Source organism: Chlamydotis macqueenii, chromosome 1 (assembly GCF_036417535.1).
Source record: "Chlamydotis macqueenii isolate bChlMac1 chromosome 1, bChlMac1.mat, whole genome shotgun sequence".
NCBI classification, from domain to species: domain Eukaryota; kingdom Metazoa; phylum Chordata; class Aves; order Otidiformes; family Otididae; genus Chlamydotis; species Chlamydotis macqueenii.
Genome location: NC_141556.1, coordinates 137,355,065 through 137,368,089, shown reverse-complemented (window position 1 = coordinate 137,368,089; position 13,025 = coordinate 137,355,065). Strand labels below are relative to the sequence as shown.

Sequence of the window (13,025 nt, the reverse complement as noted above, 5' to 3'; positions counted from 1 at the left end):
TCAGTGTTACATATTTTGCAATTTTTGCAGTATTGTTACATTGAGGTTCCAGTTCAAACTGACAGAAAAGGGAGTTCACTTTACACTGCAGTGTAGTAAGTTTTATTTGTTGGTTTTGGGCTCTCATGGTAGGTAGTGCATACTATGTTGGCAAGAAGGCCAAGCTATTTTTCCATGTAGTTCATGCTGTGGAAACCGGCGTTCCAATGTGATACTTGATATTTCAAATGCTAGCAAAAAGTTGAGTAGAAGTTAGAATAATATTCAAGAGCGCTCTATTTTTGTATAACAAATTGGGGGAAAGCTTAACTGTTAGTAGCCTTATTTGTTTGTTTGTTTTAGGCTCAGAAATAACCAAAACCATTCCTAGCTGCTTTTTTTTATTGCCGCTTTCCTAATTTTGAAATACAAATAAGTTTCCTCTTTGAATAATTATCAGTTTTGTTATGTTACTGAGTTTTAAAAGGCACTGATCAGAACTAACTTAAAATCTGTCTGGCAAAGGGGAATTTTTTTGTTTGTTTTTCTTAAGGTTGGCTGGCAGTCTTAGTCGAGGTTATGTTTCTACCTTTAGCACAGGTGCCTAGCTCACAGTACTGATGACTGCAGAACGTAGGTTCCTAAGTTTTTTTTTTTTTAAATAGACTGTGTGAGTACCCCTTCTTTCCCCTGCAAGCTTTTGTATCAGTTAAACTTCTTGCATCCTTTTTGCCTTTTTCTTTTAGTTTTTTTGTGCAGTGCCTTTATCATGTTAAGTTTATATAGCTGAACTGCAGCCTTCCTTGGACCACCTGGTTAACCTTGTCTGGGGTCCACAGAAAGCAGAGAAAAGCTTCAGTGTTGCACGCGCTTTGGCGTGCAGCTTCTGCTGTGAGGTTGCAACGAAGGGAGAGCCTCCTCGGAGGGCGGTGGGGTTACTGGAGCGTAGCACTGCAGCCCCTTGCCAGCATATGAATTGATGGAGTTGGAGGTCAGGAAGTTGAGAGATGTATGTTTTTACTGCTAACAAAGACATATTCTTTTTCATATCTTAACCATCCAACATTTATTGAAACTAAGGCTGCCATTTTGTTTTATCCAGAAGGACTCCCTTTTTGTTGATATTTTTCTGTCCAGACCATTAACGTGTTGAATTCTAGCAGCTGTCTTCGCAGTTGAGGAAGGTCTGAAGCACTCAAATAAGTTTCATCTGCTTTCTCTAAAATAGATTACCACCCTGATTTTGTTTTTAAGTTTAATGATTGGGCTTGGGAAAATAAAACACCAGGAGTACTTGTTATTCTGGAAAGGAATAAATGTGATTTTGAAGTTCTAGTAATATAAAAATACAGAATTTAAGATACCTCATACATGTGAGACTGACAGCATTATAGGTGCATTCCTTTTGTGTTGTGGCAGTGGTACTGAATAATTCAGCTGCTTATTATTAGAATGGGCAAAAAATAAGTTGCAGCAGGAGATTTTTGTCATAGCTTAGTATTCAAAATGCTGTATTGCCTGCTTAAGTGTAATGATATATAAATGTACTTGAAACACCTAGAATTAGAGCTTAAAGTTGAGTTTTATGGTTACTGCTTAACAGAAGTTCTCAAAAATATTTTTTTAATTTGAAATTTGATACTAGTTAGCTTGGATAATAGGGCTGTTTGGAATATTTTTTTTTTCCTGCCAAAGTGACAAAAGTCATAGTAGTTCTCTGTATTTTACTGGCAGAATCAGGTTGATGCAAGGGAAAAAAAAACACCCTCATGTTATTACCTAGGACTTTTTATGACTTTGCTAATTGCTGTAATGTATTTTCAACGTCATGACTCTTACATTGTGCCTCAGTTACTTTTCTTGTCTGGGAATGCTGCTGGCGTCTTGGTTCTTGTGTTCTTGCTGGAGTTTCCATTGCTGCATATGAGCTGCATAAATTAAAACTTTTCATTAAACAGTGAAACTTCTCTTTATGTTCCAAACTGCAACACAGTGATATTTTTCTGTACCTGGAAAGCTCCTAGCACTTATTGGCACTACTGTAATGAAGAAAAATAGTAATATGTATCTGTTTAATTATAGGATACTGTTACAGGAAAAGAGAAATTGTTTGCTTATGCAACTAGAAGAAGCTACACGTTTAACCTCATATTTACACTCCCAGTTAAAAAGGTGAGTTATGTAAAACCAGCAGGTTTTGAACTGCAGCAGAGAAGGATATTAATAAAGTTTACCTCTTTACCTCTTTTATGTATGTGTGCCAAGTAAATGAATTTTTTACTCAATTCATACAGTTTGGTTTATGGAATGTGATGATTTGGATGGAGTGTTATAAATAGTATTAGTTGATGGTTGTTTGGGCTAGATTATTATGTGTATTTGGGAATTTTATATGTTATCTTATTTTCTGAAAAGACTGTATGTACTTAAAGCCCATTGTAATATTGTTACAGTTTTACTAATAGGAAGGTAACGTTCTTTTAAGTTCTGTGAGGTTTAATATTCTGATACCTTCTTCAAAGGAAGGGTTTTTGATCCCTGATGAGATGACAAAATTTTGCCATTTAAATATGAGGATGTGCTAAGACCCACACAGAAGCCCAGAATGTTTTGCATATTCACACTCAAAGCTGCCTTTTTGCATGCAGCTCTTGGGAATTCCTCAACTCAACACCATGCCGACATCAAAAGCTCAGTTCCTGCTGTGTCTCACTTCATTTCTCTCTGTCACTTATTTTCTTCTCTCCCTAACTGTCTTGAGAGTGGTAAGAGGAACTGGAGTAGGATGCATCCTAAAGTCTTTTTATTTTGCAGTGGAAAAACCTGTGAGGGTGAGGCTTACACAGCAGTTTGGCAGGACTTTCCAGATCCCTTCTCACTTCTCCCTGATACGTTTATGACCCATCATTAACATAAATTCAGGCTGGATCACAGTAATCTACCTTCCCTGGCTTTACATAGAGTCCAATGATCCAGATCCTGCCCTGGCCTCTTTTCTGACAAATTATGGCTGCTTACACATTGGAGGAAAGAATAGGCTCATCCTGTTGGACACTTTGTCTTCAGGCACATGGTCCTGATGTGGTTGTCACTTGCACTGTTCCAGTCATGGTCATGCTTGAGACCAGGGCAAGGGACACAAGATAGACCTAAAAATGCCGAATCATCTCTCCATGTCACTGTACTGAATATATGTGAAATTGCTTGTGTAATCTGGATTGATGTTTTTATGTCTGCACTAGTGTTTCTGATGATGTTTGAAAGGGCCTTTTTTGTGTTCTCTTTCTTTGCCTGCCATAGTCTGTCGGCTAGTACCCTCACAATGTCCTCTGGCAGCAGCAGGGGATCTCTGGCCTCAAGTCGAGGATCCTTGGCCTCCAGCAGAGGCTCCCTCAGCTCAGTCAGCTTTACGGACATCTATGGCCTTCCACAGTATGACAAATCAGACAGCGTTACAGACTACGGGCAGCATTTACGCTTTGACATAATTCCCTTTGAGTCTCTTACAAAGGATGTGCCATACGCCGACTCCATTGGACACTCAAATTTCAATAAGCAGCGGAGGTCTCTGGATACCCCGCAGTCCCTGGCATCCCTGTCATCACGGTCCTCCTTGTCATCGTTGTCCCCTCCAAGTTCGCCTCTGGACACCCCGTTTCTCTCTGCGTCTCGAGATTCTCCCTTGGCTCAGATGTCGGAAGGTTTTGAGGAGATGGCAAGTATGGGAGCCCTGGAGATGCTCAGGGCTCAGACCACAGCATTGGGTGATGATGATACACAAGGAATGAGTTCGTCTCAGATGTCCTCTTACCCTGTGGACAATGAAGGGCTGCGAGAAATGGGACCACAGCTGACTGCTGTCCAAACTAGTGGAGGTGAGTTTATGGACATTATTGTTTTGTCACGTTACCACAGAAAATGACATAGAGACCTAAGTATACTAGCACAGTAGAGATTATTCCTCAGTTTGGCTTATTTTACTTCTGTCAGTTAAAAATTACATGGTAGATGTTAAATGTTAAACCAACCAACCAACCAAAATAACCGAAACCCCCAAACTTTAGTTTTAGGGCAAAGAGGTGAAAGTGTAGAGAAATCCTTGTAAATAGATCTTAAAATAGTGGTGAACTAGGTGGAAGAAAGGAAATGGAATGTGGACTTTCTTTGGAGTGTGGTGCATCAAGTAATAAATATTTTGGTCTTGGATTGGGAATTAGTGGAAGAAAAGAAGCATGCTTTAATTACTTCAGAGGCCCCCAGTTGTGCCTATGTTACCATTATTCAGATAACTTAAAGCAACATAAACCAAGGGGAGATAGGGAAAAAAAAAAACCCCTGTCAAACCACAAAAAAAAAAAACCTCAGCAAGCAAACAAAACCCCGAAACCAAACACAAAACCAGGCATGAAGTGATGCTGCCAACAGTGCTTGAAGGCTGTCTGACTCCATGCTGAATTTGTCCACACCCCAGACCCAGTTCCCATCTCTGAGTTCTGTGATGGAGCAGAAGCCACAGTGGCATGGTGATCATGAGTGCAAGGTGCACTCTGCTCATGAGTACATTCCTTCATCAGCCGAGGAACATCTTTTGTAGCAGGTGTGTGAGAAGTTAAGCATCCACTTGAGTGGTTGTCTCAGAGGACCATGGTGCACATACTGTTGAGTTTTCCTGCTGGCCTATGAAGTTGATGGACTTGCTGTAGCTTGCATTGGTGGAGGCTTCTGAGGCACTACAGTTGAGAAACATAAATCAGAGAGATCAAAAGAGGAAACAGAAAGCTTTTTAAAAAACAAAATGAAGACATGAATTTTGAAACCCAAACATACAGGCACATGAGAAATTTCTTTTCTTGTTTTAATCAAAGGAAGAACTGCTGTTGAAATAAGAGTATTCCTTCATGATGACATTTTTGTGTGTTGGCTTGCTCATATTTCTAATAAAACCATGCCAGTAGAGGAGGGCTTTTAGAGAATATTTTTAATATTAAAGATTGTAATTCCCACCTCATTTCTATAATCAGAATAAGGTGTTAGCAATTGTGTAGTATGTTGCATTCAGGACTGAGGACATCAGGAGTAATGTGAAATACAACCAGAATGTATCGTATTGTCTTACCAAAATCTTATTTTCAAGTGATAATGAGAAGAAGCATTGACAGTATCTAAGGAAAAACTTTCAGCCTTTTATTTTTAAAGAGAAAACATCACCACTGTGCTAAAAAGCCTGTACTGCTCAAACAGCATTTGAGTCTAGACTCACCTACTTTCCTTAACACAGCTAGCATGGCCAGAAGATACTGCTGCAGAATTTACATTTACTAGATGTAAACATTTCTAGTGCCCATATTGCAGCTTTCAGACCAAAATAAACAGAATTCCAGAGACCAGCATGTAAGCTTGTGCTTAAATTAGTGCCATGAAGAGACTTCCTGAGGCTTTCTTTAAACCTCAGATCAGACCACAGCATGTCTTCACCCATTGTGGTAAGCGAAACTATGTCAGTAGCTCATTTATAGCTCGTACGTGTTTCCTAGAAGTGAAGATCTGGTCTGAGGGCCTAGGGAGGCCCTTGACGAGGGTCAAGTTCCTGCTTTGGTTTTCCTTTTCTCTCTTCTCTGTCATGTTTCTACACATCTCATGTTTTTCTGAAAACCTCTGGCAGAATATGCCTGTGCTACCTGCTGTCACTGCTGCGGTGTCCTGCTCCAGCTCCTAGTCCAGGAGTTACAACTTTTCTCTGTGTACAACGGAGTGCTTTTTGTTGCTTTTTGAGGAAGAACATACAGTTAAAAGGTAGTGAGACTGTCTTTTTTTTTTGAGGTTTGGTTTTTTTTTTAATATTTGAATTTGAAAACAATTGCTTAAGAAGAATTTGTTTAACTGTTCTGATTTTTGGCTGGAGTCGTGACTACTTGGAGCTCCACACTCACTAGCTAGCAAGCTTGCGATTCTAATGCAGTTGTTGGCAAGTAGCATTTGGAAGTTTCAAAATTATTTTGGTTTTGTACTCTTTTCTAGAAGAATTTGATGGAGCATCAAGCTTGTATATGGCACTTTGGAAACCCACAGATGAGGATGGGTTTTGGTTTTCGCTAAGGTACTATGCAGTGTGCTTTGCTGCTGCCACCCAACGGTCTGGTAGCGTAATGCGACACTGGAAACCCAGAAAGTATTAGGTAGGACAAGTCTTTTGCCTGTTCCTTCACTAGACAAAATATAAGGTAATTTTTGCAAATTCTGGGGGCCAGGAGGGTTAACACTGAATAAACGGCACATACTTTGCACCGAAGCAGCAGTTAAGCGTGTTCAAGGAGTTCTTCAGGCTGATCTACTGTTTATTGTTCTGTGGCTGTTTCAGGAACATGCAGTGAAATATGTTGGCATATGTGAATGGAGGGAATATGCCTGAGAGGTGAAATCCATCGTATTTATAAAGCTGGGAGTGGGAGGAAACATGTTAATAAAATGCTGAGCTTTAATATCTTCACTATCTCTTCATCTCTATCCTAAAATAATCTTTCAGGTGCTAAGTTTCCTTTAATGCTTAAATAATCTTTTGTTTGCAAAATATTGTAGTAGATGTAAAAGATGATATATCATTGTGTGCTTTTTGTTTTGTCTTGTTTCTCACACGGCACAACAGAAAAATTCACTGTAAGTGAACCTGAAATTACTTATTGTGCTGTTTTTGCCTGTAATTCCCAGTGTGATTTTGTGTGTGGTGGTGTTTGGTTGTTGTTTTGGGGTTTTTTTTTGTTTGTTTGTTTCTTTGAGTTGCATGTGAAGAAAGAGGAGATTTTGCTACATTTGCTTTTCTTTGATATTGTGCTGCATCATTTTAATCATTATGGCATACTTCATTTTTTTGCTATGTCAACTAAACAATATATTCATGGCTGTAGTTACATTCCTGGAAAAAGTGTTCTGCAAGCTTCAGCTTTATTACAGTAATGCCTGACAGCATCATGGTAGGTAAGGTCTGTTTGTGTCTCTGATTTAGTTTCTATGAGAGTGTTTGACTTTTATTGGTGCATTTTGAGCTGACTTGCAGTATTTTTAGTCTCCTAAGCTTTAGATTTATTTATGTATTTTTTTTTAGCTAATGAAGTCTTGGACACCAAAATTTCCTTTTGAAGTTAATTTTTTCAACTAATGACACTTGAGAATATTATTTTAATCAGACTTATCTTTTTATGAAGATTTGGCACCAAGTAGTTCTGGAAATACATATATATTGTTCACTGATTTTTTTTTTTTTTTATTTAAATAGGAAAATGTAAGGTAGTTGTCTTAGAAACTTTACTTTTAAACAATACTTTAGCTTCTAGCATTGGTAGGTCTGTAACCTGTGCTAAACCTTACTCTGTTCAAACCAAAATCTGATATTTCTTTCTTCTTGACCAATTTTTCCTGCTGATTTTTTTTTTTTTAAGTCTATGTTTTGATGTTTACTTCTCTCCCAAATTCTCTGGAACTGTCCAGATGTCATCAGATGCTTGCATGACCAACAGGCAGCAGACAAATCATTGCCAAGTTACAATGCTGTTGTAACACATCAGTTTTTAATTATGTTATACTGATGCTTCAGATCAGTTTTTCCTTCCACGCAAGTTGGGAATATGAACCTCTAAAGAAGAGAGCCCATGAGGTCTTTCATCCACTACATCTATACAAAGTGTTTGCATAGAGCAGTCAACTAAAGGCTTATTTACAAAAAGAAGTCATCCCAGTGTAACTTGTTGAAATTAGTACCGGAATTATAGAATTTATAAAGTTTATACGTTTTTGTGAAGTTCAGCCTCTTTCCAGTGATGTAAAATTATTGGGAAACTTTCATACTAAAAGATATTACTACAGAGTGCTAGTTTTGATTCTGCATAAATACCAGTGACAGAACTCAGCAGTGGGCTTAGCGAATTAAAAGTGCTAAAAAAATTAAAAAAAAAAAAAGGAAGGAAAAAAAAAACCAGCCAAACCCACTGCTTGGTACAAGTGATATGGAGGAGAGCATGGTTCAAGTACAGTTTCTTTGCTTTCTGTGAGCTAGCTTGAACTTGACTCTCATTTGTGGTGAGGATGAAACGAGTAACACTGAACGATGTGTGATGTACAGTGAGGATGGGATGCTGTAACTGGGGGCTTGGGGCTCCGGGCGCAGAGACAGATGCAGATTGGGATGTCCCTGGTCAGCAGATGAATTTGCTGCATAGCTGAAGATGGCTAACTCCTTCATTGAATTTGGAGAGGAGGTCCGTAGGGCTATGGATCCAAAAGAATGGAGAGCTGACTCTGTCCACTTTATTGGACCTTTTTCAAAATTATTTTTGGGACATTCTGGAATACAATAAGGGAGTTTCAGCACTCTCTTGCAATTTTGTGGTGTTGGTCCCCTGATAAAACGAACGTACTTCGAGCTGGCACAGGACTGCTGGACTCAGTGCATCCTGTCTGCCAGTTCCACAGAAGGCTAAAGCTAACCTTAGACAGACAACTCTGTTGACAGCAGTAGATTGTACTGATTTGGAGGATTTTTGGTCAAGCTTCAGGTCCTGATGATCTGTCCTGGTGGTCCTTGTGTCAGAGGTGAGATGGGTCCCATTCAGAGGGGTGGCTCAGTTGTCCATGCCTCAGCAGAGCTCTGCAGGTGGAGCTCAGGCTGTTGGCTGATGCTTTGCTGGAGGAAACTTGCTGGTTAGGTACCAGCCTTTTATTTTGGATGCCTTAAGATAACATGTAACAGAGATACCTAACAAGTTGTTACTTTGAGTAAGGCATGTTTCATCCTTAGTCAGGGGTAGTAAGCAGTAAACATCAGCTGGTGCTTGCCTCCGGTATGGTGTGCACAGTGCTGCTGTCCCTCCAAATGCTGTCTGCTAAAACTGGGAATACTTCCATACTTGACTGTTTTAAGCTTCTGAGCGTGGGTAGAAGCAAATAAGATGCTTTCCCTGCCTCTGAAGTGGCACCTCTTTGCCATTGCTTTTGTGCTTTGAGGAGAGTCATTGAGCCTTAAGCAAAAGGGGGGAAAGTTGGCAAAAGTTCCTCACTGCACGGTGAAGAAACTGCACTTCCACAAGTCTGTTTAATGGTTCTCTCTAGGATGTGAAAGAAAACAACCTCAAGTTAGGAGCTGTCATTGAAGTGTCAAAACCTTACCTAGACAGCTCTTGAGCATTACCTCTTACGCACATGCCTTAAAGGAATGGTGGCTGCTATACCTACTTCCCTGTACAAAACCTGATGTATAACATCATTCTTGTTGATAGGTTTGCAACATGAAAACGACTGCTGAGTTGCTATTTATGGTGTTGCTGGTGATTCAGGGGAGCATGGAAGAGGGGGTTGAATATTGCTTCCTCCCGCCCCTAGTCAGTTTTCAAAGTCATTCACCAAGAATTTGAAAACACAGTGGTCTGAGTGAGTTGGAACGCGCTGGTTCTTTTTGATAATGCCTCTCAGACTGTAAATAAAAGCTGCTATTATGCAATGGTATAAACAGTATTCTTTGAGACTTTGTACTAGGAAACACATGAGAACAAAACCTCACATTGTGTTATCAGATAACTTAAAAGAATTAGTCTCGGTGTTTGTTTTCAGCCTATTGTATATTCAGTAGGTAAGTCTTGAAAGTTTAGGATATCATGTATACATATGTTGAATTAATGTAAGTCTTCCTCCAGGAGGAATTATTCTACCAGAAAAGCATTTAGTAACAATGCTATTGGTTTATACTTAGTCTTGTCAGAGAGACGTTAGCCACAAGCTTCCTTCCTTAATTCTCCCATGGAAGATTTCCGGTCGATTATGTTCTAGGTTTTTAACAAAGTTAGATAAAAAAGCAATGAACTGTGTTTGTGCCAACTGTTTTGCCACTAGTTTTGATACAATAAATGTTTCTGGTTTAATCTTTAAGAGATTGCCTTGAGCTGATGTTGTCTTCACTTTTTCTCCATGACAGCTGTAACTCTGCGCGGAGACAGTGGTAGAAGATCGGAGAGGAGAGCCAGGCGAGTTTCAGCATGTCTCTCAGATCATTCACTGGCTAGTGACAGTGGCGTGTTTGAAGCTTTAAGCAAAAGGTCAGGTGTATAAATGCATAGTAAGCTGGAAATATTCCTGTTCTACCACACGGTCTGAAAGAATCAGTTGTAAATTTCTGAATACACTTTCAAAATTGCTAAGTCTAAGTAACGTAAGAATATTAGGTTTCATGTTTTAAAGGAAAGAAGCTTTTTACATCCGGTTCCACTGTCATCTTCACAAGTGCCAAGTCCCTTTCACTTTGTCTCTAACACTTTAACACCATATACTTCTCCCTTGAAAGACAGTTTATTCAGCTTATTAGTTGTAAATCAGTAGTTTTATTTCAACTATCTATAATAAAATAAAATTATACAGTGTGACTTACAATTCTGAGTAGCATGTGTCAGAAGTATAACTCCAAGGAAAAAAATATATTAACTGCTGAAAATCTAAAAATGTGTAAATTGACCAAGCGATTGAAGGATTGGTAAAGATGTTATTTTATACGATTGCTTTAACACAATAAACAGTAACTGGGAAGAAGATAAGATTTTGAGGATGCTAAAGAGAAATGGAAGACAGACTAAATATTAAACTACCCTAAATATCTTGAAAGGGGTATTCTAAAACATAAGTATGTCTTAAAATTGTTTATTACTACTTTTGTGTGGTTTTAAATAGATAACTTATAGAACCCTGGAATCATTTAAGTTGGAAAAGACCTTTAAGATCATTGAATCCAGCCGTAAAATCGAGTCCAACTGTAATCCCTTTTTAATCTCTTCTGTATTACCAGTCTCTCCTGTGTTACCAAACAATTGCTTATATTCATAAGTCACAAAACAAATGTTCATTTAATTATGTTTTAACAGCTTAGATCAGTATGTAGTTTACAGTACTTTCTGTTCCTGCAGGAATGAAGATCTGGAAGAGCCTGTTTACGGTGATGCTGCCAGTAGTGAAGAACCGCAAATACATGTTGGTTTTCTGTGAGTAGTGTTACTCCTTTTTTCCCGTCAGCTCAGCAGGAATTGCTCACTAGTTTTCTTGACTTTGGTTTTTAATAAACTTAACTGCAGAGTATAGTTTTAAGAAGTTTCTGAATTGAAAGCCAAAGTTTAGTAGGTATAGAGATTAGTCATCACGTGTCACTTACTGCCTGGGTTGTGCCTTAACCACAGTCCTTTCAATGGTGGCTGATAAAAGGGCCCTCGTTACTTCTTTCAGTAGTGTTTTCATTGTCTGGGCCATTAATGAGTGTGTGTCTCTTTGTGTGAAATCTGAGGGGTTTTTTATGCCAGATAAAGGAGAATTACCTTAGGAAGGTCACAGGTGAAGGGACACAAATACAAATAGAGCTCCCAAATATAGCTTTAAAGTCTTGTGCTTAGAGCATGCTATTGTTACTCGTGGGAGTGGTGTGGGGAGGGGCAGATTATAGCAGTGCAAGGCAGGATGTCATATCTTAGCCCTCCAGAATAGTCTCTACTCTTTGGAAAACTAATTCCCAAGATTGGTAATTTTCAAATCTCAACCAAGTTTGTTAGATCCATTACAAAATTCATGCTGATGTGAAAGAGTAGAATTTTTAATTTATTTTCATAAGCACGTGAAAATAATGCAGGCTGATTTCTCTAATGTAGCTGATGCATTACACATGCACACACGCATATATGCATATGGTGTAACTGTTTAAACCAAGGATTATATTTTATAAAACCTGTTCACTATCAAGAATCACAGTAGGGAATATTGTTCTTTTCAAATTTAGTAGTGTTTAGTTCTCTTGGTTCTGATAACTTTGTTACTGTAGCTAATATTATTAATAATGTTCTGTTATCAGAGTGCGATATCTGTAATTGCTTTTGATTCAAACTGATTTGTTTGAGATTTGTTTAACAGCAAAAAGTGCTTTTATGTTCTTAAAATATTTTTAGATTTTCACCTCTGTCTCTTAAGCAAAGTATTGATACTTGGTGACTAACACAGGAAATTTCTTTTCCAGGCATGACAGTGGAAGCGAATGTCTGTTAGTCCATGTGTTACAGCTGAAGAACTTTACTAGTCTAGTTGTTAAAGAAAACTGCAAAATGTAAGCTTAAATTTCACCCAAAGTCTGATCATTGCTTGATTCATGCCACAGTTGTAAATACCATAAAGTTGTTTGCTTTCATGCAAAAGTAAGCCATTTCTGGAGAAGACAGTGTGTCTTGGTTTACGTGAGGATAGGGTTAATTTTATGTGCACAAAGTGTCCCTTTTATAGAACCTCTGTCATAAAGGTTGGGTAGCAAGCGTATAGTCTGTAGTGACCCATGTTCTTACCTGTTTATTATGCAGAAGAAAGTTTGTTCAGAAACATCAAAGTCACGCTTCCATCACCTCAGGCCTTCTGGTCCCGAAGCTATCTACATTATTTGCAGTATTCCAGAGATATTATTTCCTGTACAACTTCTCTACAGCTTATCTGGGATGTATCCCAGAATAAGCTTAATGTAATTTTCTCAAATTCCTACCGTAACATCTATAATAATCAGTGAGAGAGAGACCTTGCCCATTATCTTAACAATAAATAAATAAATAAAAACCCAGGACATCTCTAGGTTTTTATGGCCATTACAGCCCTCCTTGAATACCTGTGAAACACTTTTCAAAGATAATTTTAATACAAGTACTAGCTGAGAATCAGTACAAACAATTGAATTTTTTAACCTCTATCAGCCTGTGCTACTTTTTCAAATTCCATATTGCATTTTATAGAACGTTGCTTAGTTTATTCTAATAAATGTTTCTTAAATAATGGCAATGTTGCCATAAAACACAGTCTTACCTAGTGATATGTATCTTAACATATTTTAAAGAAATTTGACCTATTAAAGCTGTTGATCTTTATCTCTGGGAGAGGTTGTTTGAAAACTGTGGAAAATGGAGGTGTGATAACATTGTTGTATTGTAATATAAGTCATTTTGTTAGAGTTGTTAAATTGACATACATCTCACTGAATGAGTTGATATTTGTTGAGA

General features: G+C 38.3%; 1 protein-coding gene across 4 annotated transcripts in view; it reads left to right on the top strand.

Moving 5' to 3' along the window:
- The window catches only part of WWC3 (WWC family member 3), a 107,467-nt gene that overhangs the window by 77,945 nt on the left and 16,497 nt on the right, over nt 1-13,025 (top strand). For 3 of the 4 annotated variants that reach the window (XM_086768155.1, XM_086768162.1, XM_086768151.1), the window contains exons 10-14: nt 2,062-2,151; nt 3,280-3,854; nt 9,938-10,058; nt 10,917-10,991; nt 12,008-12,094. In XM_086768155.1, the coding sequence (XP_086624281.1) occupies nt 2,062-2,151; nt 3,280-3,854; nt 9,938-10,058; nt 10,917-10,991; nt 12,008-12,094 (948 nt within the window). The remainder of the gene's footprint in view (nt 1-2,061; nt 2,152-3,279; nt 3,855-9,937; nt 10,059-10,916; nt 10,992-12,007; nt 12,095-13,025) is intronic. The other variant, XM_086768167.1, reaches the window with a different exon arrangement.